The sequence below is a fragment of the Cucurbita pepo genome, chromosome LG07 (assembly GCF_002806865.2).
Source record: "Cucurbita pepo subsp. pepo cultivar mu-cu-16 chromosome LG07, ASM280686v2, whole genome shotgun sequence".
NCBI lineage: Eukaryota > Viridiplantae > Streptophyta > Magnoliopsida > Cucurbitales > Cucurbitaceae > Cucurbita > Cucurbita pepo.
In genome coordinates this window covers 9,878,505-9,904,704 of record NC_036644.1, presented here as the reverse complement: position 1 = coordinate 9,904,704, position 26,200 = coordinate 9,878,505, and the positions used below count along the sequence as shown (strand labels likewise).

Below are 26,200 nucleotides of genomic sequence, written 5' to 3'. Positions count from 1 at the left end.
TGAATTCTAAAGAACGTAAACCCTAACATTGAGAAATTTAGATAGACTGGATTGACCCCAAGTAGAGACAAATCTAGTTTTTATTCTATCCCCTGTCAAAGAGAACCATCTTATTCAACTAAATCAATCCATTTCAACCACAAGCAATGCAACAAAGCAGACAAGCTTCATTCAAAGATTATCATATCAAATGTCAGCAAATTATGTTTCTCAATGTGCAATACTCATGTATAATGTAAAAGCGGAATGTATTTTAAGATACTTGATGAAGAACACAATGGCGTCTTCTTGGTTCCCAGTCTCCATTTCGCTTCATCGACAAGATCTCTTAGCCCTCAGCCGACCGAAGCCACACGAACCATATTCTAAACAAATGAAAACAAGATAGGAAAGGTTAGAGAAGCCATTGACAAGTTTGAGATCCTTGAGAACAAGAAATCATCAGAACTTGTAAAGAAATCATAATTGAGAACAGCAAAATCTCATCAACCAGAAACATCCCAAAATGTGTATACTGTTGGATGATGAAAGTCGCACATCCGCTAATTTAGGGAATGTTCATGAGTTTATAATCAAAGAATACTCTCTCCATTGGTACGAGGCCTTTTAAGGAAGCCCAAAGCAAAGCCATGAGAACTTATGCTCAAAGTGGACAATATCATACCATTGTGGAGAGTCGTGTTCATCTAACATGGTATCAGAGTCATGCTCTTAAACTTAGTCGTGCCAATAGATTGGTGAATCCTCAAATGTCGAACAAAGGACTCCAAAAGAAAAGGAGTCAACTCTCCTCGAAGGCATAGTAAAAAATGACTAAGACTCCAAAGGAGTCGAGTCTCAATTAAGGAGAGGCGTACATTGTTCGAGAAGAGTTGTTGGATGATGAAAGTCCCACATCGGCTAATTTAGGGAATGTAGGGAATGTTCATGAGTTTATAATCAGGCCTCTTGGGGGAGCCCAAAGCAAAGTCATGAGAGCTTATGCTCAAAGTGGACAATATCATACCATTGTGAAGAGTCGTGTTTATCTAACATATACGAGTCGTGTTTATCTAACATATGCAACTAACTGCAGTCCAAAAATGTTAGCAAATGCATAAATTTGTTAAATAGCAGAAAATTTATGGATCAGAAGAAGCCTCCATCCCTCATAATAAGAAAAAGAGATGAGAATCTGTCATTCTTGAATCACTAAAACCAGAAAAAAAAAAAAAAAAAAAAGACAGTAAAGATCAAAGGAGTAAATATAGAGATGTAGCCTAAGAAGCAGTAAGATATTCGAAAGAAAATGGATAACATATCGAACAAAGAATTACACGTTCGAGATAACCGAGTAATCGCCATCTTATCATACAGAACCTGAATTATGGAAAACATGATCTCAAAATGTATCATGTGAAGAACATTTTAATAACTATGAACTATATTTTTTGCTATTTGGATTGCAAATATTTGATCTACGATTTCATGTTATCAATTCTTCCATTATCTTCAAACAAGTTTGTATGACAAAAGTTTAAAGGGATGATTGATAGTTAACAATTACAATATACTACACCTCTTATTCAATTCAAAGAAATGCAAGCACCCCTGTTGCTAATTCAAACAAATTGCTTGAGTTTTTCTCTTCCCTGCAAAATCTGATTATGTTTCTATCATCAAATGCCATTTACTTGAACAAGTACAGAACAATCTAATGCTGAAACTCAAAATCAAGAGAAGAGAAAGGTACGCTTCACAGAAAAACCAGAAAATTTACTTACAATTTACCTATGGCAGCTTCCCAGATCGAAAAATAGAGAACTTAGAAGCTTCAGAATACCCATACGCAATTTGATTCTCCTTCAATAGGTCCTCAATCATCTTCTTCGCTGCATCTGGATCAGTGCTTTCGCACTCAATCTCATACAAAGTCCCAAACTCAAAGCTAGACTCGTCCAGTTCCAATTTCAATCCATTCCATTCAAACACGCCTCTCACATTTCCAAACCCTCCCAACCCTACAAATCCAGAAGGCCCGAATTCATCTTTAACCCTTCCCATAATTCTAGACTCCACTTCTTTCAATCTCTGCGGATTCTCCACACAGGCCCGCCCAACAGATGGCTCCAATTCCTCCTCGTCCTCTTCAACTCGACTTACGCCGTCGACCAAAACCGCTCTGGCTTTCAAAGAGATCACACAACGCGAATCGCCATCGTAGAATCGGATACGGAGAACCGCTCGGCGAGCCGAGAGCTCACCAGACGAGCCGTCGAAGAAGAAATTCTCTTGGCGATGTGTTTTAACATGAAACGGCGAGAGAAGAGTTGAAACCTGACGATGAGAAACGGAATCCGGAAGACGAAGCTTCACTTCCACCTCCATTTCGATTATTTCAAGAGATACCAAGGCGTTGAGCTTTGGAAGTCGGATCTTTGTTGCGATTGAGGTTGTGCAGGAGGGAGGCGGCGGCGGAGGAGGTTGTGTCGGTGGTAGTGGACGCGGCAGCTGCTGCGGCGGCGGCGGCGCGCTTACGAGCTTGTTCGAGTTCTTCCTTGTCTTCGATTTTGACCTCGATCTTGCTGGGTTGTCTTCTCAGCATTTCGCTAGAGCTCAGTTCGCAGAGGAACCACAGAAATCTCAGGAAGATTAGGGAAGACGATGATGCTCTTTAATAGAAATTTCACTTCACAATTTCATTAATTTAATTTTTAATTTCAAACTAATTTTAGGTTAAATTAACCTTTTTTTTTTTTTAAGAAAATCTTAAATTATTTTCTTTATTTATTATTATTATTATTATTATTTTTACATTTATCTAATAAATCCCTCATTTTTAAAATAATTAATAGTCTTGAAAATCTTTTATTTTATATTTAAAAGTTCAAAAAAATTAAATTTTATGACTGAAAAAATTTTAAAAAATTAAAGATTGTTAAGTCCATAGATTAAAAAAAATTAAAAAAAATTGTGAAACAAGTTTATAATAAAAAAAGAAACTCATTTTTTATCGTTTTTAATTTCTAATCGACGCCCACGAGTCAAACTCTTGGTCTTGGTCGAGTCCTGTGGGGTTAGCCCTCATTGAACGCGACTTTACCTAAAGTACTTATCTTTCCACGACCAACCTCTCAACTGTTTGGACTTATTTTGGATTTGGGTCGGGTAGACTATATGTAACGACCCAGGCCCACCGCTAGTAGATATTGTCTTCTTTGAGCTTTCCCTCAAAGCTTTAAAACGCATCTCCTAGGAGAAGGTTTTCACACTCTTATAAATGGTGTGATTTGTTCTCCTCTCCAACCAATGTGGGACATCACAATCCACCATTCTTGGGGGTCAACGTCCTCGCTAGCATTCTTTCCTTCCTCCAATCGATGTGGGACCGCCCCCAAATCCACCCCCTTTGGGCCCAGCGTCTTTACTGGCACACCGCCTCATGTCTACCCCTCTTCGAGGAACAGCGAGAAGGCTGGCACATCGTCCGATGTCTGGCTCTGATACCATTTGTAACGACCCAGACCCACCGCTAGCAGATATTGTCCTCTTTGGGCTTTCCCTCAAGGCTTTAAAACGCGTCTCCTAGGGTTAGACCGAAGATTTGAAGATCACGTGTTCTATCCACGTTCGTCGCACTTGATTTCTAATAAATGATCGTTTTGCATGATTTTCATTCCCTTCCAAATAAATCACATTATTTTTTGTAACGACCCTAACCGCTACTTATATGATAAGTCGAGTCGTTACACTATATCTCTCAACCTATTCAATAACTCCACGCTCAATAGTTATTATAAATTTAAAATTGCAAAAATTAAATAATTACAAGGGTAAAAATGACTTCCATTCTAAATATAAATTAAACCGTCAAAACATTTAACCCAAGTATAACTCAACTAGTTAACTAACCGAAGTTCGGTTTTGACCTCGAGTTTCTACTTAAAATAAAAAATAAAAAACTTTTCAAATTTTGTGAATTATATATATATATATGTGTGTGTGTACACACACACATATACACACACACATATATATACACACATATATGTATATACACACACATACACATACATATATATATATACACACAAATACATATATATATATACACACACATACATATATATACACACAGATAGATATATATATATATATATATATATGATTTCACTAGCAGACAAAATGAAGAGCCCTAATCGGACCAAAGCCTAGGGTTTACCCCAACTGGACTTGAACCCAACTCTTCTCCCAAATCTCAGAAAACCCACTCGCCTTCTCTCTCTCTCTGAATCACTGCCAGGCCCATCTCTCTTTCACTCTCTCTGCGAGCTTCCTTCTCTCTCTCTCTTTCGTGCTAGTGCCTCTTTCTCTTCACTTTTGAGCTTATTTTTGCGGCAATGGAGTTGGGCGGCGTGGGCTTCGTCGACAGAACCATGTGGGTTCGCTCTGTTTTGGAAGCAATCGCGGTGGAGACTGTTTTCACCACTGCGAACTCCCTAGCTTGCCTTCTGGCGGCGGTAAACCCTCATTTTCACATTACTCATTGATGGGGTTTTAGTTTTTTTTTATGGATTCTACTGATTTTGGTCATTGTTCTTACTTCTAGGAGCTTAAGTTTCTCTGCCCTTTGGATTTTCTTGTGCTGTTCTTTACTTTATTGGTGTTTGTAGGTCAAGAGCTTTCGCTTTGTTACTTCTGGTTTTACTCTAACTCGTTTGTTTTCTTCTCCGGTTATGGTGTTTCCATTACTAACAACACGGTTTCTCTGTCATTGTTCTTTATTGGGTGCTGCTACATACGTGAAATTTTAGCTGAAAATGATGAACATTGACCTGTTTTGAAGCTAAGTGTTTGTATTAGTGATAAATGTGGATGGAGGGCATGTTTTTTTCTCACGTTTTGGTGACATTTTGGCCAAGAACAAGACATCTTTGTTAGGATATTGCCATTATATAGTTAAATTATACTTGCTATGTGAGATCCCACATCGGTTGTAAATGGGAACGAAGCATTACTTATAAGGGTGTGGAAACCTCTCTCTAGTATATATGTTTTAAAACCGTGAGGCTGATAGCAATACATAACAGGTCAAAGCGGGCAATATTTGCTAGCGGTGGGCTTGAGATGTTACAAATGGTATCAGAGCTAGACATCAGACGGTGTGCTAGTGTGGATGCTGGGCCCCCTAGGGGGTGGATTGTGAGATCCCACATCGGTCGGAGAGGGGAATGAAGCATTCCTTATAAGGGTGTGGAAACCTCTCCCTAGTAGACGCGTTTTAAAACTGTGAGGCTGACGATCTTATTCATTTCTAGTGCTTTTTGTTCCATGTTGATGGGTTGGCTACAGAAATGCCTTTGCTGCTGTGGAGATCGGTCAATTTTGTCTCTGAGCTTGCTTGATTGATATCTAATCTTGTTCATTTCAAATGCTTTTTGTTCATCAAGCTATAGCTATCCTTTGCACTTGGTGGTTCTTGCTGGAAGTTGATTTTCACTTCATTAGAATTTATTGTCTAATCAACTCCTGCTTTCTAATTTCTTCTGGGTATTTTCCTTTTTGGCTCCTTGACTCGAGGAAGTTCAAATGCACTTGTTTTGTTACTCTCAAGTTCTTCCTGTCCCAACATCTCATTGAATCGATCGACTCATTACAGAACGGGACAGCGAATCTCACACGAATTCCATAATTTGGTGACTATTGATTTCAAGTTACTTACATTCTCATTTTGTCCTACAAGTTTGGTGACTGTATTGCATAACGGACGCCGGTTGGCATTCTAGCCTTTCTTCTCCTTTTAGAGCCTACCCGAAAGAGAATCCAATGTTTCTTGATCGTGAATATCTGAATAGGACAAACCGCCCCGTGGTTTGCTTCGGAACAAAACAATTAGAATTAGGCTCGTTGAACTGGAATGTGTATTATCCATATAGGGGATCTTTCAATGGAGAAGATCCGTCGACCTAAGACGAAGAGAAGGGTCTATCTATTTTATTTAGTTATTCAGTTAAACCAATGATTCGTTATTGTAACAGATAGCAACAAACATTTCATCCGGGAAAAGCCATCTTTTTCTCAACAATGTCTTTGTCATTTGATCCAATAGCGTTCCGTTAGATAGGAACAGATTTGATAAATACTGATAACTCTCGGATGGAGTATTAGAACGGAAAAATCCATTAGATAATGAACTATTGGTTCTAAGCCATCTCTGGTGATGAATCAACAATCCGAAGTGCTTTTGCTTTTCTTGCATATTCTTGATAAACCAGCGTTTATATATACATATAGGAAGATCTGTTTGGGAAGTAAGCAGCCCCTTTGACATCTCTTCGTCTGCAAAGAATTCTCGATGCGAAAACACAGAGACAAAAGGCTGATCTTTGAATAGGAAAAAGAGTGGATCTGCAGGATCCCAAATGAATTGGCTTATTCGAAAAAAGTCTTGTTCGTTGGAAGATCTATCTCGTGTCTGGTACTGCACGGTTCCACTCTGCAAGAACTCCGAATCATTCTCTTCATCAGAAATGATCCGCTTGCCCCGAAATGACCTAGCCCAATAGGGAAATCCCAATTCATTGGGCCTTTCGATACAATCAAATAGAAAGCCCCAAGGGCGCCATATTCTAGGAGCCCAAACTATGTGATTGAATAAATCCTCCTCTATCTGTTGCGGGTCGAGGACTCCTTCTCCTTCCCCTTCTTCAAACTCCGATTCGTATTGTTCATAGAGAAATCTCTGATCAACGATAGAACAAGATCCATTTTGTATCATATCTAAGGGATTCCTGGGTTCGGGCCGAAGAAGCAATGTCACTCGATCATTATCAAATCGACTGCAATCTTTTTCTGTCCGTGAGGATCCCAATCCCAACAGAGCGCCTTCTACTTCTAATAGGCCATGAACTAGATCAGAATCATTCTCAACGAGTCCATAAGAAGTGATCCCATTTTTTTCATCGGGTCCGGATAGAGACCAAAGGTCTTGAACGACCGATCCGGCAGAACAACTCAAAAGATAAAGAAGTATCGTTAATTTCTTCATGCTCGTTCCAAGTTCGAAGTACCATTTGTACAAATAAGAACCCCCTTTGTTACATGATTTCTTCTTCATATAGATAGATATAGGATCTATGGAGCAATTACTTAGAAGTACATTTTGTGCAACAGCCCTTCCTATCTGATAGAAAAGGATCCCATGATCCTGAACCGATCTTACCTGGGATCGCAAATCCCAAGTTTGTCTATGAAGAGCAGATCTAATTATATTAGTGTCTATAATTGATTTCTTCTGCATAATACTAATCGATAGGGCCTCATTGGTAAGTGCTACAAGATCTCGTACATTGGAACCCATGGTNAATAAAAAATACTGGAACAAAAATCGCAGGAGCCATTAATGATCGACTGACAAGTTCTTTTTTATTATTATTATTATTTGGTTGAGTTTGAGGTGGGGACACGTGAAATCATTTTTCCAACTAATATTATAACAATTTTTGTATTTATATAATTAAAAAAATTCTAATTTTAGAAAAATCCTCGATTTTTTATTTTTTTTAATTTTATGAAAATGATCTTACAAGCAACGTGTAAGATACAAAATATTATGTAAATTATCAATTTATATTTTAATCTCTAAACTTAAAATATTAAATTTTTTTATTTTAATTTCCTAATCATTTTTTATAAGACAAGGAATTAGGAGACAAAGCCGGCATGTAATAATAGACCACCTACAGATCATCCCGTGCCTGACCGTGAGTTAAGCTTCCCCGTAGCAACTGTCCATCCTTCTTCTTTCACCGAAGAAAATAATTCCTTTTATCGAGGATAGAAAGATAAGTAAGAATCGATGTTGAACATCTTTCGTGTAATTGTTCATACTCTATTAGCTACTATCGAAATATACATGTCTACCTTTACTGAAGGCTCTCGGTACTGTAACCTGCAACCAACTGAAACACGAAATTTTCTTTTAATGATCTTAATTGTTTTAAATTGAATAAGCATCGAAATCTAAGATAAAAATAAATAAATATCTCAAAAGGTAGAAAATATGAAAAGCGGACATAAATGAAGAAAATAAGATATGATATGTTTCCCATTCCTTAATCATAAATGCCATCTCAGATCTATTGCATAATAAATGATATAGTACATACATACTAAACATTTATTGAATAACGTATCGGGCTATTAAGTAAAAGATACATTAAAATGTGATCTCACGAACATAATAATGTAATGTTGTCGATTTTTGTAAACCAGGTTTAAAATAACTTTTTAACTGTGATGTCCCACATTGGTTGGGGAGGAGAACAAATCACCATTTATAAGGGTGTGGAAACCTTCCCCTAACAGACGCGTTTTAAAGCCTTGAGGGGAAGTCCGAAAGGAAAAGCCCAAAGAGGACAATATCTGCTAGCGGTGGATCTGAGTCGTTACATTAACTCTTTAAGAACATTATAACACATAAAAATTGTTCCAAACAAGGCTATAATTTTGTTAAAATTGTTCTCGAGATTTGATATTGTAATGACCTAGATCCACCGCTAGCAGATGTTGTCCTATTTGGGTTTTTCCTTTCGGGTTTTCCCTCAAGGCTTTAAAACGCGTCTGCTAGGGGAAGGTTTTCACACCCTTATAAAAGATGTTTCGTACTCCTCCCTAACCAATGTGGGACATCACAGATATTTTAGATACTGACTCCTATGTCCTTATCGTATAAAGGGTTAAATGTTCTTAAGACATCAACTTTTAGTTACAAACCATACACTGCAATGTATGATGACCGTGTTTTTTTAGTTCAACCACATAGGAGGAGAGATTTGAACCTCTAATCAGTCGACCAAATAAGCTACTCTTTGGTTGAGAGAGTAGGCTACTAAGTCATATACCCAGCTTGGTCGAGGGCTACGTTACTAAGCTGATGTACCATTGTAAGTGTTATTGAAGAATAATTATCCCCGACTTTTGGAGCACGGTCTAAGAATGGAGTAGCTTTAAAGAATTCTAAAAAATTTAAGTGGATAAAATTAGGTCGGAGAAACATAGATACCTAAATAACTCCCCAAAGTTTGACCCGAGTTAGGTCACCCACCCTCTCTTTTGACCATATCATCAAAATAATTGGTCGAGTGGAAGATTGAGAAATTATATTTTGAATTTTTCTAACTCTTCTTTCTATAAAAACATTACAATAAAATCCTAGATTGAATGTGCCTATAATCCTCAATAAACTATTTAATCTCGAGTTTAGGGTTTACAGTTTAGGGTTTAGGGTAATGAATTAAAAAAAATAATTTTACTTCTCCGTAAACTAATATTTTAGGATCAAAAGGGTGTCCCCAGTGGATTTCTTAGTACAATATTTTAATGTTCTAAGCTCTTGAAACTCGATTATTCGATTAAAGAAACAATAATAATAATTAAAAAAAGGGCAAAAAGAACAAACTTTTTAATAAAAAAAATCTGGGTAGCTGTCCAACTTGATCTGTTTGGTCATGATTTATACAAAGATCACATGTTTGGTTACTTTATTCAATTATTATCCAAATTTTCTTCTTTTAAATTTTATTTTATGCACTCTAATATGACCTGTGATCAACTTTTTCTTTTTGGGTGGAGGTGCATGGCTCAACATATCTCCTCTAAGGTCACAATCTAACCCAAAAAACCCTAATCCAATTGCATAAAATATCTTTCTCTCGAGCCTAAGAATTTAAGTAAAAAGTACATTTTCTGCTCTCCAACTGGATAAGATGCCTTGTTTTTTCGATAGAATTAGGGAATGGAGAGTGATGGAAAGAGAATTTGGTTAGGTACAAAGCTTCAGTGGACGGTAAGTTTCATTATCTTAAGGACGAGGATCTCTACTTAGTTTGACGTACTTGTCTTAAGTGTCTTGGGACATACCGAACCAACTCAAAATTTCAAAACCGTGAAAGACCCATTTGAAAACGTTCATTTTCGAACTAAATACAGAAATAGTAACTATGCATAAAAAATGAATTAAATTCATCCATTAAAGATAAAGCTAACATTGGAATTAGTTCAAAATTTAGAAAGATGGAAACAAGAACAGTGAAAGAAGAGAAATTAGTTGAAATGGCAGAGCTCATAAAAGCACATAGAGTGAGTTCAAAGCCAAAAAGAAACCAAAAGCTTGTCAAAATCACTACCAAATTCCCCCATTTTCTAAGCATTCTTCATAATCTCTCCATCAAACAAGAACAAAAAAGAACAGAGCATTACCTTCCCTAGAAGAGGCACAAAAGCAAAAGAAAATCACAGATGGGTTTCATTTCTGCCATTTCTTTAATGCAGATCTGCCATCCATGTCGTTAAATGCTCCATTAATTTCTTCTTCATTTCTTAGTTTCCAAGTCTCTATAAGTTCTCTTCACTCTATATTCGTTTCTTCCTTTCNTTAACTCTTTAAGAACATTATAACACATAAAAATTGTTCCAAACAAGGCTATAATTTTGTTAAAATTGTTCTCGAGATTTGATATTGTAATGACCTAGATCCACCGCTAGCAGATGTTGTCCTATTTGGGTTTTTCCTTTCGGGTTTTCCCTCAAGGCTTTAAAACGCGTCTGCTAGGGGAAGGNTCCTCACACTCCCTCTTCTTCCCTTTATTAATGGGATTCTCCTCTGTCCTTTGAGCTTCATCCGCCATTTCAGCCAGCTTTTGGGGATGGGTTTTCGTGTTTGGCTCGTGGGGTTTTGTTTTTGGGTCTGTTTCTTGGTTTGTGGCTCTGTGAACTCCAAGGGTTTGGGTTTNAGATGTTTCGTACTCCTCCCTAACCAATGTGGGACATCACAGATATTTTAGATACTGACTCCTATGTCCTTATCGTATAAAGGGTTAAATGTTCTTAAGACATCAACTTTTAGTTACAAACCATACACTGCAATGTATGATGACCGTGTTTTTTTAGTTCAACCACATAGGAGGAGAGATTTGAACCTCTAATCAGTCGACCAAATAAGCTACTCTTTGGTTGAGAGAGTAGGCTACTAAGTCATATACCCAGCTTGGTCGAGGGCTACGTTACTAAGCTGATGTACCATTGTAAGTGTTATTGAAGAATAATTATCCCCGACTTTTGGAGCACGGTCTAAGAATGGAGTAGCTTTAAAGAATTCTAAAAAATTTAAGTGGATAAAATTAGGTCGGAGAAACATAGATACCTAAATAACTCCCCAAAGTTTGACCCGAGTTAGGTCACCCACCCTCTCTTTTGACCATATCATCAAAATAATTGGTCGAGTGGAAGATTGAGAAATTATATTTTGAATTTTTCTAACTCTTCTTTCTATAAAAACATTACAATAAAATCCTAGATTGAATGTGCCTATAATCCTCAATAAACTATTTAATCTCGAGTTTAGGGTTTACAGTTTAGGGTTTAGGGTAATGAATTAAAAAAAATAATTTTACTTCTCCGTAAACTAATATTTTAGGATCAAAAGGGTGTCCCCAGTGGATTTCTTAGTACAATATTTTAATGTTCTAAGCTCTTGAAACTCGATTATTCGATTAAAGAAACAATAATAATAATTAAAAAAAGGGCAAAAAGAACAAACTTTTTAATAAAAAAAATCTGGGTAGCTGTCCAACTTGATCTGTTTGGTCATGATTTATACAAAGATCACATGTTTGGTTACTTTATTCAATTATTATCCAAATTTTCTTCTTTTAAATTTTATTTTATGCACTCTAATATGACCTGTGATCAACTTTTTCTTTTTGGGTGGAGGTGCATGGCTCAACATATCTCCTCTAAGGTCACAATCTAACCCAAAAAACCCTAATCCAATTGCATAAAATATCTTTCTCTCGAGCCTAAGAATTTAAGTAAAAAGTACATTTTCTGCTCTCCAACTGGATAAGATGCCTTGTTTTTTCGATAGAATTAGGGAATGGAGAGTGATGGAAAGAGAATTTGGTTAGGTACAAAGCTTCAGTGGACGGTAAGTTTCATTATCTTAAGGACGAGGATCTCTACTTAGTTTGACGTACTTGTCTTAAGTGTCTTGGGACATACCGAACCAACTCAAAATTTCAAAACCGTGAAAGACCCATTTGAAAACGTTCATTTTCGAACTAAATACAGAAATAGTAACTATGCATAAAAAATGAATTAAATTCATCCATTAAAGATAAAGCTAACATTGGAATTAGTTCAAAATTTAGAAAGATGGAAACAAGAACAGTGAAAGAAGAGAAATTAGTTGAAATGGCAGAGCTCATAAAAGCACATAGAGTGAGTTCAAAGCCAAAAAGAAACCAAAAGCTTGTCAAAATCACTACCAAATTCCCCCATTTTCTAAGCATTCTTCATAATCTCTCCATCAAACAAGAACAAAAAAGAACAGAGCATTACCTTCCCTAGAAGAGGCACAAAAGCAAAAGAAAATCACAGATGGGTTTCATTTCTGCCATTTCTTTAATGCAGATCTGCCATCCATGTCGTTAAATGCTCCATTAATTTCTTCTTCATTTCTTAGTTTCCAAGTCTCTATAAGTTCTCTTCACTCTATATTCGTTTCTTCCTTTCCTCACACTCCCTCTTCTTCCCTTTATTAATGGGATTCTCCTCTGTCCTTTGAGCTTCATCCGCCATTTCAGCCAGCTTTTGGGGATGGGTTTTCGTGTTTGGCTCGTGGGGTTTTGTTTTTGGGTCTGTTTCTTGGTTTGTGGCTCTGTGAACTCCAAGGGTTTGGGTTTGGAAGAAGATGGGTTTGTGCGAGGGAGGGTTTTGATTGATGGGAAATCCGCCATTGGAGGTATCGATGAAGATTTCGTTTGTGCTACGCTTGATTGGTGGCCTCCTGAGAAATGCGATTATGGAACCTGCAGCTGGGGACGAGCTTCTCTGCTCAATCTGGTATCCTTTTCAAACACTTCTAATGATTCTCAAGCTCATTCATATCGATCTACGTCTGTTCTTATGAAAGGCTGATGTCTTTTTTGTGGTGGTACTTTCAAGTTTTGGCATCTGGGTGTTCATTATTTGTGTATTTATTGCTTATGAAAAGTGAAAGTTCTTTGATGTTCTTGCATTTCGTGTATCATTCTTATAAGGTCTTGACTATTTAATGTCTTCCTATGATCTATCTAGAGCTGTACTTAAAATATTTAAGTTCCTGTTGTTTGTCTTTCAATTGCAGGATCTGGGCAACAACGTTCTATTAAATGCAGTCAAAGGTTTGGATTTTTTTATGCCTAATAAGTCTAGATGGACTACAAAGATCTATGTTTATATAATCTATGTCGATTCGTACGTTTACGAGTTCGAAAAGTTAATATTTAACATTCTAATATAAAAGGTAGGTTTCACAAGTTCGATTCGAACACGGGTCAAGTCTTCTCGAACTAGAACTAATAGCTTTTCATGAATGGTGCAGAATTTAAACCCCTCAAGCTTAGATTGGGTGGTACTTTGCAAGATAAGATCATATATGAAACTGAAGATCACCAGCAGTCATGTGTTTATTTATCAAGAAACACCTCAGAATTATTTGGTTACAGTCAAGGTTGCTTACCAACTAAAAGATGGGATGAACTGAATGAGTTCTTCAAGAAAGGAGGGTAATGAAAGTTTCATCCTATTTTGCTCTTATAATGTTGGATTTCACAAAAGTTGAATGCTGAAGTTATTTGAGTCGATCCAGAGTGAAGGTTATCTTTGGATTAAACGCTCTCAATGGACGACAGATTGCGTCCGATGGGTCTGCTGTAGGAGCTTGGGATCACACGAATGCTGAATCGTTCATACGCTATACTGTCAAAAAGAACTACACAATTCATGGTTGGGAGCTTGGTAAGAACTGCTACTTGTTTTCTTGATGCTCGATATCATATCCTATTATGGTTGTACTAAACTGTAACGACCCAAGCCTACCGCTAGCAGATATTGTCCTCTTNCGAGGATCTCTACTTAGTTTGACGTACTTGTCTTAAGTGTCTTGGGACATACCGAACCAACTCAAAATTTCAAAACCGTGAAAGACCCATTTGAAAACGTTCATTTTCGAACTAAATACAGAAATAGTAACTATGCATAAAAAATGAATTAAATTCATCCATTAAAGATAAAGCTAACATTGGAATTAGTTCAAAATTTAGAAAGATGGAAACAAGAACAGTGAAAGAAGAGAAATTAGTTGAAATGGCAGAGCTCATAAAAGCACATAGAGTGAGTTCAAAGCCAAAAAGAAACCAAAAGCTTGTCAAAATCACTACCAAATTCCCCCATTTTCTAAGCATTCTTCATAATCTCTCCATCAAACAAGAACAAAAAAGAACAGAGCATTACCTTCCCTAGAAGAGGCACAAAAGCAAAAGAAAATCACAGATGGGTTTCATTTCTGCCATTTCTTTAATGCAGATCTGCCATCCATGTCGTTAAATGCTCCATTAATTTCTTCTTCATTTCTTAGTTTCCAAGTCTCTATAAGTTCTCTTCACTCTATATTCGTTTCTTCCTTTCCTCACACTCCCTCTTCTTCCCTTTATTAATGGGATTCTCCTCTGTCCTTTGAGCTTCATCCGCCATTTCAGCCAGCTTTTGGGGATGGGTTTTCGTGTTTGGCTCGTGGGGTTTTGTTTTTGGGTCTGTTTCTTGGTTTGTGGCTCTGTGAACTCCAAGGGTTTGGGTTTGGAAGAAGATGGGTTTGTGCGAGGGAGGGTTTTGATTGATGGGAAATCCGCCATTGGAGGTATCGATGAAGATTTCGTTTGTGCTACGCTTGATTGGTGGCCTCCTGAGAAATGCGATTATGGAACCTGCAGCTGGGGACGAGCTTCTCTGCTCAATCTGGTATCCTTTTCAAACACTTCTAATGATTCTCAAGCTCATTCATATCGATCTACGTCTGTTCTTATGAAAGGCTGATGTCTTTTTTGTGGTGGTACTTTCAAGTTTTGGCATCTGGGTGTTCATTATTTGTGTATTTATTGCTTATGAAAAGTGAAAGTTCTTTGATGTTCTTGCATTTCGTGTATCATTCTTATAAGGTCTTGACTATTTAATGTCTTCCTATGATCTATCTAGAGCTGTACTTAAAATATTTAAGTTCCTGTTGTTTGTCTTTCAATTGCAGGATCTGGGCAACAACGTTCTATTAAATGCAGTCAAAGGTTTGGATTTTTTTATGCCTAATAAGTCTAGATGGACTACAAAGATCTATGTTTATATAATCTATGTCGATTCGTACGTTTACGAGTTCGAAAAGTTAATATTTAACATTCTAATATAAAAGGTAGGTTTCACAAGTTCGATTCGAACACGGGTCAAGTCTTCTCGAACTAGAACTAATAGCTTTTCATGAATGGTGCAGAATTTAAACCCCTCAAGCTTAGATTGGGTGGTACTTTGCAAGATAAGATCATATATGAAACTGAAGATCACCAGCAGTCATGTGTTTATTTATCAAGAAACACCTCAGAATTATTTGGTTACAGTCAAGGTTGCTTACCAACTAAAAGATGGGATGAACTGAATGAGTTCTTCAAGAAAGGAGGGTAATGAAAGTTTCATCCTATTTTGCTCTTATAATGTTGGATTTCACAAAAGTTGAATGCTGAAGTTATTTGAGTCGATCCAGAGTGAAGGTTATCTTTGGATTAAACGCTCTCAATGGACGACAGATTGCGTCCGATGGGTCTGCTGTAGGAGCTTGGGATCACACGAATGCTGAATCGTTCATACGCTATACTGTCAAAAAGAACTACACAATTCATGGTTGGGAGCTTGGTAAGAACTGCTACTTGTTTTCTTGATGCTCGATATCATATCCTATTATGGTTGTACTAAACTGTAACGACCCAAGCCTACCGCTAGCAGATATTGTCCTCTTTGGGCTTTTCCTTTCGGGCTTCCCCTCAAGGTTTTTAAAACGACGCTAAGGGAAGGTTTCTACATCCTTATAAAAGGTGTTTCGTTCTCCTCCCCAACCAATGTGGGGTTGTGGGATCTCACAATCCACCCCCATTCAGGGCCAAACGTCCTCGTTGACAGTCGTTCCTTTCTCCAATCGGGACCCACCAGATCCACCCCCTTTCGAGGCCCAACGTCCTTATTGGCACACCACCTCATGTCTATTACCCCCCTTCAGGGGATAGCCTCCTCGTTGGCAAATTGCCCGGTGTCTGGCTCTGCTGCCATTTGTAACGACCCAAGCCCAATGCTAGCAGATATTGTCCTCTTTGGGCTTTCCCTTTCGGGCTTCCCCATAAGGTTTTTAAAACACGTTTGTTAGGGGAAAGTTTCCACACCCTTATAAAGGGTGTTTCGTTTTCCTCTCCGACCAATGTGGGATTGTGGGATCTCACGTAAACAGAAATAGAGAATTGGATTCTTGGATTCTTGTTAGTTCATCTCATATAACTCAAGGATTCATATGTTCTAATTTATGATTGATTATCCATTTCCTTATCCTCAGGGAATGAATTGAGTGGGAATGGAGTTGGAACAAGAGTTACCGCAGAGCAGTATGCGTCTGATACAATTGCTCTTCAGAACATGGTCCAAAGTATCTACAAGGATATTGAATATAAGCCGTTAATCATATCTCCCGGAGGATTCTTTGATGAAAATTGGTTCAAGGAATTCATTGACAAAACAACTCAATCACTAGATGTTGTCACACACCATATATACAATCTAGGACCAGGTATCATCCATTAGCCAAATAAGAGTTTTATGAAGTTTCATGTCCGAAGTGCGTTCACACCGAACCTATTTCTTGTCAACAGGAGTCGATGAGCATCTCGTCGAAAGGATTCTCGACCCATCCTATCTTGACGGTATGGCCGATACATTCTACAAGCTCCATGAGATCCTAAGAAACTCGCCTACTTCAGCTAAAGCATGGGTTGGGGAAGCTGGAGGGGCTTACAACAGTGGCCATAATCTGGTCACAAATGCATTTGTCTTTAGTTTCTGGTAATCTAGATTCTGGAAAACATCCATGTTTGGTTTTTTCAAGACCTTCTCATTCTAAATATCTCTTTGATGTGTGTACTTTTTCAGGTATTTGGACCAGCTGGGTATGTCGGCCGCCTTCGATACGAAAACATACTGCAGGCAAACCTTGATCGGTGGAAACTATGGTTTACTGAACACGACCACTTTCGAACCAAATCCAGACTATTACAGGTGAGTATTTCTCTACTGAAAGTTGCTTCAACCATAATCGATATTCCGACCTTAAACGCTTCATTTCTTCCCGGTTGCTATTAGACAATTATCCTAACGATTAGCTTTGCCTGTTTCGTTTCCTTTCTTCATTTCAGTGCACTCCTATGGCATCGCTTGATGGGAAGAAATGTTCTGTCCACAAGCTTTAACGGGACGAAGAAAATACGAGCGTATGCACATTGTTCTAAGCAGTCTGTAAGTAGAAATCCATATAACCAAATGCAAAAACAAGAAAACGAGTAAATGACACGAGTTTCTCGACTCTGATTCAACTTTTCAATCTTACAGAAAGGATTCACGTTATTACTGCTCAACCTAGACAGTAATACCACAGTTCATGCTGCAATTTCATACAACAGAACGAGAACGAGACGGTTGCACCATAAACATAGATCCTATAACCATAAACCGAAGGTCATTCGAATACCTCGACCTCACGGTATTGAAGGCGAAGCATTCAGAGAGGAATATCATCTAACAGCTAAGGATGGGAACCTGCATAGTCAAACTATGCTGCTAAATGGAAAGATTTTGTCTGTAAATTCATCAGGGAACATACCTTCATTGGAACCTCAGTATGTAAATTCATCTGAACCAATAATGGTGGCTCCCTTTTCAATTGTATTCATTCACATGCCAAATATTGTTCTCCCTGCTTGCAGATAGAATAGAAGGCGATGTATGGAACTGAAAATCAGTTCCAGATTGGTGATTTTCTAATAAGAGAAAACAATTGTCATATTTGGTTAACTTTTTCTAGGTGAACAAATACATTTACTAATGGAAAATCATTCTGTTGGTAGCATGGTAAGCAGAAGATACAAACAAGTCAGTTTTGGGGCGGGGAATAATCCACCTTTTGCAAGATTATTTCGGTCTTGACAAAGAGTAATTTTCAGTGAAAGCGCTTCTTTCGCCATTCTTACGAATCCCTAGTTTCCACTATTGTATCAAGAAGGTGGTCAAGACTCTCTGGAGAAGAAAAGACTGTCGGTCAGAAGAAAGAGCGAAGACCTCCGAATATTCGGGTCTTGGGCTAGTTCAAATTCTTTTATGGAATTCCATCTTTCGTTTGACGGGATTTTTGGGGTTGCTGAATTATTTTCATTCTCATCGAAACCGAAGCCAAACCACTTTTTCTATTGTGATGTTTTTGGCAGGAGGAGATGCAGTCAATGAGATCTACACATTACAAAGGGGAAATTTTGATGATGTGCTTAAGAAGCCCACGAATACGAAAGGAATATAAAACGTGGTATAGAACAAAAAGGTTGCCAACTTAAAACTCCATGAGTTGAATCAAGAAGAAAGGCAGTGAATGCAACTCATACAATCCCGAGTATTGCTTCGATGGTGTTCGTAATGCCCTGAAGATAATTTTGAAGGTGAGACGTACTAAGATTGACCTCATGAACTACTAAGGTTAATACGAATTGAGATATTATAGAGCTTACTTACGAGAAGGACAGTATCTTGATGATTACAGTAAATTCTCTTGGTACCTTATGGAAAATGGGAATTTCAATCCAAATACTTCGAAAAAGAATCCGAAAACTGAACGTGTCGACGTGAGACTGTCACCAGATAACACAAAACTAGAGAGGGCCAAGCCACTGGTCAAAATTCCTACACCTTAGAGGGAGGCAATCCTAAATCAACAGAGAACAAAGTCGTGCAAACTGCAGGGGTCACAAAGGCAATTGTTGGGGAAATCTTTCTTACCTACATGGAGGACAACAGAAGAGAATCACACAAATTATGAATAGAATGTTTCTTGAAAAGAAACTGTTGGAGTGTCATCGGCCAACTGCGATGCAATGCTCGTCACTCAAAAAATTCATTCAAATAGAGGAATGCTTGTAGAATGAAGCTTCGATCTCGCCATCAGCTCCACTAAGAGTTCCTAATCGAGAGAGATGTTCCTTTTCCTCGTTAGAGAAGTTCTATAGATAGCAATCATTAGATTAAACGCCTACTTTTTTGGGAGAATGCCGCTGCTCGATGACAAAGAAAAGAGAGTGCTCGACCAGAACAACGACCAAAAAAGATGGTTCAGGGTTCAGGAGCATTGAGCTCAAACTCTTTCCCTCCTGGCCACCAGCTTTCCCAAAGTCAGGAGAGATCCGCTGCAGCAAGAATCCTACCAAGACCTTCGAGATTCAAGCCCGGGGTGGGAGGATAGAATCCTAAATTTGAATGGTTTCTAGTTGTAAGAAAGAGGATAAATTATCAACAGCTGCTATGAACCACGATGAAACCATAGCCAAATTTTAAAAAGTGAAAAACAAAGAATAAAATCATTATAAAAAAGTTAAGGAAACAAGTAATCTCGAACAAACGCTTCAAAGTTTCTATCACAAAATCTATTTATAGGAAACCTATGAAGAAGCCCTGCTGCAAAATGGGTGATAGTTCTTAATATTCAGCCAATGAATTCAATGATCAAGTAAAACACCAGAAAACAATGGGTTCACTAAAGAAACAATAAACCAGCTAACAATGATAGTTAAATACTGACCTCCCTCCAAAGATCTTGGCAAGCCACCGACCAGGCAACTGGGACAAAGCAAAGAATTCCACCCAAGCAGGCGCGACATTGGAAATCTAGCAACCAATGATCTAACAACAAAAGAAGCCCAAAAATACACACAAAAACATCTCAAAACAGAACAAATCATAACGAAAGTCAAAACCGATCAACATTTCATTCGATCAAATCCAGAACTCACAAAAAAAAACAGAGGAACAAACCTTATACATGTTGCAAATAATGAAGGCAAGCGTCAGGGTTCCAATCAATTTATATCCATCAGGAACATTCTTCCACGGCGGCCAATTCGAATCAAACCCCACTTCATCCACTCCATTTCCATAGCTCGAATCGTTTTCAGATCTCTTAATAGACCCAATTCGCCCCGATTCATCGACACGGAGCCCGAAAAGAACAGGGGAAATCTCTTCGTTGACCTTGACATTTTCTTTCTCCTTGGTGCCACAGTGAAATCAGATGCTTAATCGAAGGAGATGGGAATGAGAAATCAAGCGAATGACGGAGAAAGGGGTTATTATGGGGTCGAATTGAGAATTCCGCCATTGAGGTTTCGAGTTTTGGGGTGGAGTGATGTTATTATGGGGTCTATTGTTTTAGCGGGAAGAGCGAGAAGGAAAGACGTGGGTTGAAGGAGCGGCGATGGTTGGTGGTGGGAGGGAGCTGACCGGGCCACATAAGTCTGCCATTTGTCCCAATTATGCTCATGTTGCTAGTAGCCACAATCCATCAAGCCAAGAACATACATTCATAATTCGCCAATATTCGCCAATCGACGCTTTAACCATTCGATCATGGATGCTTATCGAAGATGGTTGAACATATGAAACTCATTAAAATTGCTTTCGATCAATTTTGTTGGCAATTAGACTCTTATTTACCTGGATTATATACTAACCATGTTAATATTGTCTTATTACTTGCTAGCATATAACATCTACTTTTTCAAAAATAATTACCAAAACACTACATAAAATTGTCTAACCACATTTTTTTAAAAAAATTTAAAAAACAGGACGAGGTCCGTGATGGGTCATTTGTCTAACCACGTAATCCAAGTTTGAGTTGACTATCTTACTCAAGGACGGTCGACTCAAATTAAGGATAGGAATTAATATTAAATTTAGTAAAAATACATGAACGGAAAATGTATCGTATCATTGATGCGGAGGAGAAATTTTGCAACTTGATGGCTTTGATTAGAAGTGAAGCATAGATAAGACCTGTAGAAGTCAATAGCAGGACAATAGACGTTAACCGATCAAGTTTATTTGATACAACTATTGAATACCCCACATTCAAGTGATACCTACCCACAAAATGATTGAGAACTAGGACAGGGTCGAATGACTTGAACTCAATACATCCCTGAAAAACTCTACAATAATTTGTTTAACCAATTGTAAGTTGACCGTGTTACAAGAGGCAGGAGACAACCAAAGAAGGTTAATCAGACTCGGTCAGGACCCTTGACCAGGTTCAACTAGGTTCTTCCATGCGAGAATTCCCTTTCTCCTCGAATGTTGGTTGACTGCATTACAAGAGACGGGAACTAGCAAAAGAAGGTAAGTCGAACTCGGTTAGGACCCTTGATCTGGTTCAACTAGATTCCTCCATGCAAGAATTGTATGTGCCCCCTTTCTCCTCGATCCGCATACACAAAACAGAGGATTTCTATCGTCTTGATAACCATAAAGAAGAAAGAACCCAAGTTCTTCCAACTCAAATCCAGAAGATATTCTTACCTCCATGTCTAATCCAGAATGAATTCCTACTATGACTTCTAACTCATCCTGTTCCATCTCCTAGTGTTAATAAAAGCTCCTTACCTAGATTGCACCTAAATTACTCACCATTCTCCCTGCAGCAGTTTTATATCAGTTCATATCAGTCATCGAATTTAGGAAGAGTTTGCTTACAACCAACCGTGCTGTCGACATGGCTGATTCGGTCGGCGTCTAGACGACCTTGGCTAAAACAAATGTACATCACCAGCAAACCTAAAACAAGCGAAGAAATGTAGCGGCTGAACGATACACCGAACTCCTGAAAAAACACCCAAATACAACAGACATAACTAGATTTTCTATGGTTGTGGAAAATGAGTGCATGATATAAAGCTAATATCAGAGAGAATTAAGCATACTGCATTTCTAAGATGGCATTGCATTCAATTAATTCAATTAATGTGATGTCCCACGTTGGTTGGAGAGGGGAACAAACCACCATTTATAAGGGTGTGGAAACCTTCCCCTAATAGATGCGTTTTAAAGCCCAAAGAGAACAATATCTGCTAGCGGTGGAACTGGGTCGTTACAAATGGTATCAGAGCCAGACACCGGACGATGTGCCAGCTTTCTCGCTGTTCCCTGAAGGAGGGTAGACACGAGGCGGTGTGCCAGGAAGGACGCTGGCCCCAAAGGGGGTGGATTTGGGGGCGGTCCCACATTGATTGGAGGGAGGAAAGAGTGCCAGCGAGGACGCTGGGCCCCGAAGGGAGGTGGATTGTAATGTCCCACATTGGTTGGAGAGGAGAACAAACCACCATTTATAAGGGTGTGGAAACCTTCCCCTAGCATACACGTTTTAAAGCCTTGAGGGAAAGCCCAAAGAGGACAATAACTGCCGGTTCAAAAGGGAAAATCCAAAGAGGAAAATATCTGCTAGTGGTGGATCTGGGTCGTTACAATTAAAGATAGTCAAATAGCAAGAGAAGGACGGTATTTTATCCAGATAGATGATGTTCACCCACTAACCCGCCCGCTTATGAACACTACTTCTACCTATTTTAAAAAAAAACCGAGCGAAATTTTGAAAACATAAAATAGTTTCTATTGAGAGTTCTCTAAGTGAAAACTTTAAGAACAATGAAAACAAGCACAGATAATCAATGCAGCTCTCTGACTAAATAATGAAGTAAATTTAAGCATTACTTACAAAGTAAGAAGTGAAAGCGAAGGTCGATTCTTAACGAAGATCACGAGAATCAGAGAAGCTTAGAGCAGCAGTGCCGATCTGATATGGCATTATCTTTAATTCTTCCTGTGCATCTATGATGCCATCTGTATTCTCAAAAAGTTGCTTCCGAAGAACGTCGTGCAAACGACCAAAGAGTTGCTTCTTCAATGCTTCGAAAGCCAAGTCCAACCGCTCGAGTTGCTCCATGGAATTTGCATTGTACATAAACAGACCATAGTAAAGATCAAAGCTATCTCCAGAAGTGTTTGACACCAAGTCCAACAAGGTATTATAACCTTTGGTGTTAATTGGTGTAGAGCTCAAACTCAACTTTTCTAAAACTCTCCCCATTGTATGGGTAATGAACTGTGAGCCTGCTGCATGCCGATCGTGATCGTAGCAAGACATTTCCACCATTCGACACCCTTCACTCGAAAATATATCAAGAAAGCAGTTGCAACGGAACGCTCTCGATTCCTCATTTCCTACTCGAACCTTATCGTAAACAAAGGAAAGATCGTTCCACCCGTTCTTACCACTCTCTGGCCCGAACATAGGATGTGTGCAGAGGATGTCGAAGTCTGGGGGTAAAATTTGAAGAAACAAATTTCTTGGAAATTCTTTCACGGAAAGTACGTCAACAAACAAAGTGTTTCGTTTCAATCTCCGAAAAGGTAATGATCTGAGAACTTTCTCTGTTGAAAGAATGGAAGTGCATAGAAGAACTACTTCTGGGTGTTCTTCACATAGATCATCCATATCAGAAAAGTAAGAGATGCCCATCTCTTCTGCTACGTCTGAGTAGTCCGACCTCGAGTAGGCTAACACAGTGTGACCCTGTTTTACTATCGTCTTGGCAAGAAATTGACCGAAGTTACCAAATCCAACAACAGCAATCTTGAGCTTTGAATTTTCCTCAAGTTTTGTGGCTTTGATGTCATAAGTTGAAGAAAGGTCCTGAAACCTGAAGAAATATAGAGAGAGGGTTTATTCTTCTGAAGCTTCACTTAGAAGGAACAGCACAAAATTTTCTCTATGCCTAACCCTTTATGAACAAATCACAATTCAAACCAATCAGGATATAAACATCACATAATATTCAGAAAATTAACGAGGATCGAAACGATTAGCGTCTTCAACATCTTTGTAAGAAAATGATTTCTAACTCTCCCTACCAAACCAACCCACCATTGATCCAAACACAAAAAGAAGATGACCCAAAAGTTTAATGTGAATATTGTGTTAGGAATCACGGATCTTCACAATGGTATTATGATATTGTCCACTTTGAGCACAAGCTCTCATGACTTTGCTTTGGACTTCCCCAAAATGCCTCGTACCAATGAAGATGTATTCCTTACTTACAAACCCATGATCGAGAATTAGCCAATGTGGGACTCCCTCCCAACAATTTTTAACAATCCTCCCCTCGAACAAAGTACACCATAGACCCTCCCCCTGAGATCTATTTAGCCCTCGAACAGCCTCCGCTTAATCGAGGCTCCACTCTTTTCTCTGGAGCCCTTAAACAAAGTACACCCTTTGTTCGACACATGAGTCACATCTAACTACACCTTCGAGGCTAGCAAGTTCTTTGTTCGACACTTGAGGATTCTATTGACATGGCTAAGTTAAGGGCATGACTTTGATACTATGTTAGGAATCACAGATCTCCACAATGGTATGATATTGTCCACTTTGAGCATAAGCTCTCATGGCTTTGCTTTGGGCTTCTCCAAAAGACCTCATACCAATGAAGATGTATTCCTTACTTATAAACTCATGATCGAACTCCCTCCCAACAATCACATCACAGCAAATAAAACACAACATACAACACCATTGAGATGTTTAAACCAAAGAACAAAAGCATAATCTAAGCATCATTGAAAGGAAAGGCTATGGGACCTTGCCTGGTAGCTTCCAGATAAGTTGTCAGTGCAAGAGAAGCCCCATTTTGAGGAGAATTTTCAGGCAAGGTTTGCAAATTTTCACCATTTTCAAACAATTGCTTCCTCACCATATCATGCAATCGCCCAAAAAGCTGTTGTTTCAAAGCTCCAAAAGCCAAATCCAATCTCTCGATCATCTCCATCGCGTTCTTATTATACATAAACAAACCATAATACAAATCGAAACTATCTGCAGCAGTGTTCTTCACCAAATCCAACAAAGTTTCATACCCTTTAGTATTAATCGGTGTAGATTCCAACATCAACATATTCAAAACTCTCCCGACCGTATGAGTAATGAATTGCGATTCAGCTGCATATCTATCATGATCCACACAGCTCATTTCCACCATTCTGCAACCCTCTCTCTCAAAAATACTCAAGAATTTCTCACAGCGTGAAACCCTAGATTCATCCGACCCAATTCGAACCTTCTCGTAAACGAAGAACAGCTCATTCCACCCTTTCGCACCGCTTTCAGGGCCAAACATTGGGTGAGAACAAATTACGTCAAAATCCGGAGGCAATAACTCCAGCATTAAGCTTTTCGGGAACTCCTTCACCGAAAGCACATCTACTACCAAGGTATTCCTCTTCAATCTCTGCAATGGCAACGATCGGAGAACACTCTCAGTTGAAATTACCGACGTACAGAGCAAAATCACCTCCGGGTGTTCTTCAGCAAGGTCATCCGGGTCGGAAAAAAACGAAACCCCGAGCTTACGAGCCGCATCAGAGTGGTCAACTCGGGAATGAGACAAGACGGTATGGCCTTGGCGGACGATTGTTTTAGCGAGAAATTGACCGAAGTTACCAAACCCAACGATGGCGATTTTGAGCTTGTCGGAGTTGTGAAAACGGGATGCCATTCTGGATTCGTAGTCGTAAGGTTGCGCAGCATCAATGGCGCGAATTCGAAGAAGGGGTTTGGGAAAGAACTGAAAACAGGGGAGAATCGGAAGGGGCTTGGGATTATAGAGACGGTGGTGAGAGAACGAAGGTAAAGAAGGTACGGCCGGAGAGAGGTGGCGGAGAGAAGACGGCAACAGCATAGGTGGCGAAATTGCTCCGGTCCGCCGCCGTAACGGAGTGGATTAAGAGGAATGAAAAGTGCAGGGCCACGAACGGGATTTACAGGATCTCAAGAATGCGTGCCGTCCCGAAGATTCAGGTTCCTTGTGTGGCTCGTTTTCTTCTTTTTGGCATTTCTTTAATGGCTCACGTTGTTTCTCAAGTTTCCTGTCCATTTTCAAAATTGGCTAAAAAGTTACATTTATCAAATTCTAACTCTATAGGCTCCACTAAGAACCGTCTCAAATTCTAACTCTCGAAGATGGTAGAACCGTCTCAAATTCTAACTCTCAAAGATGGTAAAACCGTCTCAAATTCTAACTCTCGAAGATGGTAGCGACTTTAGGGATGGTAAAACCGTCTCAAATTCTAACTCTCGAAGATGGTAGCGACTTTAGGATTTCACGATCATGCTTGTTTAGGACTTGCGATTGACATAAAATGTCTCAAAATGTACTATTAGAGAGGTCAA

The 26,200-nt window shown here is 38.8% G+C and overlaps 3 protein-coding genes and 1 long non-coding RNA gene across 6 annotated transcripts; 1 reads left to right on the top strand and 3 right to left on the bottom strand.

Moving 5' to 3' along the window:
- Positions 1–131: 131 nt before the first annotated feature.
- LOC111799230 (triphosphate tunel metalloenzyme 3) lies at positions 132–2,646 on the bottom strand. Of its 2 annotated transcripts, none has more exons than XM_023682690.1 (2): positions 1,771–2,646; positions 132–365 (listed from the first exon to the last, which is right to left on the bottom strand). In XM_023682690.1, exon 1 carries the CDS (start codon positions 2,365–2,367, stop codon positions 1,771–1,773), a length of 597 nt encoding a protein of 198 aa, XP_023538458.1. In that variant the 5' UTR covers positions 2,368–2,646; the 3' UTR covers positions 132–365. The 2 variants fall into 2 exon arrangements, with proteins under 2 accessions (XP_023538458.1, XP_023538457.1); XM_023682689.1 differs by having other exon boundaries at positions 1,764–2,642.
- A 4,711-nt stretch (positions 2,647–7,357) lies between these two features.
- Positions 7,358–20,431, bottom strand: LOC111798527. The gene is made up of 4 exons (XR_002815713.1): positions 19,951–20,431; positions 19,718–19,818; positions 7,903–7,940; positions 7,358–7,803 (listed from the first exon to the last, which is right to left on the bottom strand). It is a non-coding gene; the product is annotated as an uncharacterized LOC111798527 (long non-coding RNA).
- On the top strand, positions 12,236–17,949 carry LOC111798526 (heparanase-like protein 3). Of its 2 annotated transcripts, none has more exons than XM_023681743.1 (9): positions 12,236–12,882; positions 13,166–13,202; positions 13,403–13,586; positions 13,670–13,818; positions 16,442–16,672; positions 16,755–16,944; positions 17,032–17,157; positions 17,295–17,394; positions 17,488–17,949. In XM_023681743.1, the coding sequence occupies exons 1-9, from the start codon at positions 12,637–12,639 to the stop codon at positions 17,863–17,865; spliced, it is 1,641 nt and encodes a 546-aa protein (XP_023537511.1). In that variant the 5' UTR covers positions 12,236–12,636; the 3' UTR covers positions 17,866–17,949. The 2 variants fall into 2 exon arrangements, with proteins under 2 accessions (XP_023537511.1, XP_023537510.1); XM_023681742.1 differs by lacking the exons at positions 12,236–12,882; positions 13,166–13,202; positions 13,403–13,586; positions 13,670–13,818 and adding exons at positions 14,171–14,817; positions 15,101–15,137; positions 15,338–15,521; positions 15,605–15,753.
- Positions 20,432–20,911: 480 nt separating the features above from the next.
- Positions 20,912–25,913, bottom strand: LOC111798049 (arogenate dehydrogenase 1, chloroplastic-like). Its single transcript, XM_023681001.1, has 3 exons — positions 24,619–25,913; positions 22,685–23,669; positions 20,912–21,793 (listed from the first exon to the last, which is right to left on the bottom strand). The coding sequence occupies exons 1-2, from the start codon at positions 25,707–25,709 to the stop codon at positions 22,715–22,717; spliced, it is 2,046 nt and encodes a 681-aa protein (XP_023536769.1). The 5' UTR covers positions 25,710–25,913; the 3' UTR covers positions 20,912–21,793; positions 22,685–22,714.
- Between the last annotated feature and the right edge of the window lie 287 nt (positions 25,914–26,200).

Excerpts from the sequence above, each read along its gene's own strand:
- LOC111799230 (XM_023682690.1), bottom strand. The coding sequence starts at position 2,367 with ATGGAGGTGGAAGTGAAGCTTCGTCTTCCGGATTCCGTTTCTCATCGT.
- LOC111798526 (XM_023681743.1), top strand. The coding sequence starts at position 12,637 with ATGGGTTTTCGTGTTTGGCTCGTGGGGTTTTGTTTTTGGGTCTGTTTC. Across the intron at positions 13,587-13,669 it reads GAGTTCTTCAAGAAAGGAGG|AGTGAAGGTTATCTTTGGAT; the intron begins GTAATGAAAGTT and ends GAGTCGATCCAG. Across the intron at positions 17,158-17,294 it reads CCAAATCCAGACTATTACAG|TGCACTCCTATGGCATCGCT; the intron begins GTGAGTATTTCT and ends TCTTCATTTCAG.
- LOC111798049 (XM_023681001.1), bottom strand. The coding sequence starts at position 25,709 with ATGCTGTTGCCGTCTTCTCTCCGCCACCTCTCTCCGGCCGTACCTTCT. Across the intron at positions 23,670-24,618 it reads ACTTATCTGGAAGCTACCAG|GTTTCAGGACCTTTCTTCAA; the intron begins GCAAGGTCCCAT and ends ATATTTCTTCAG.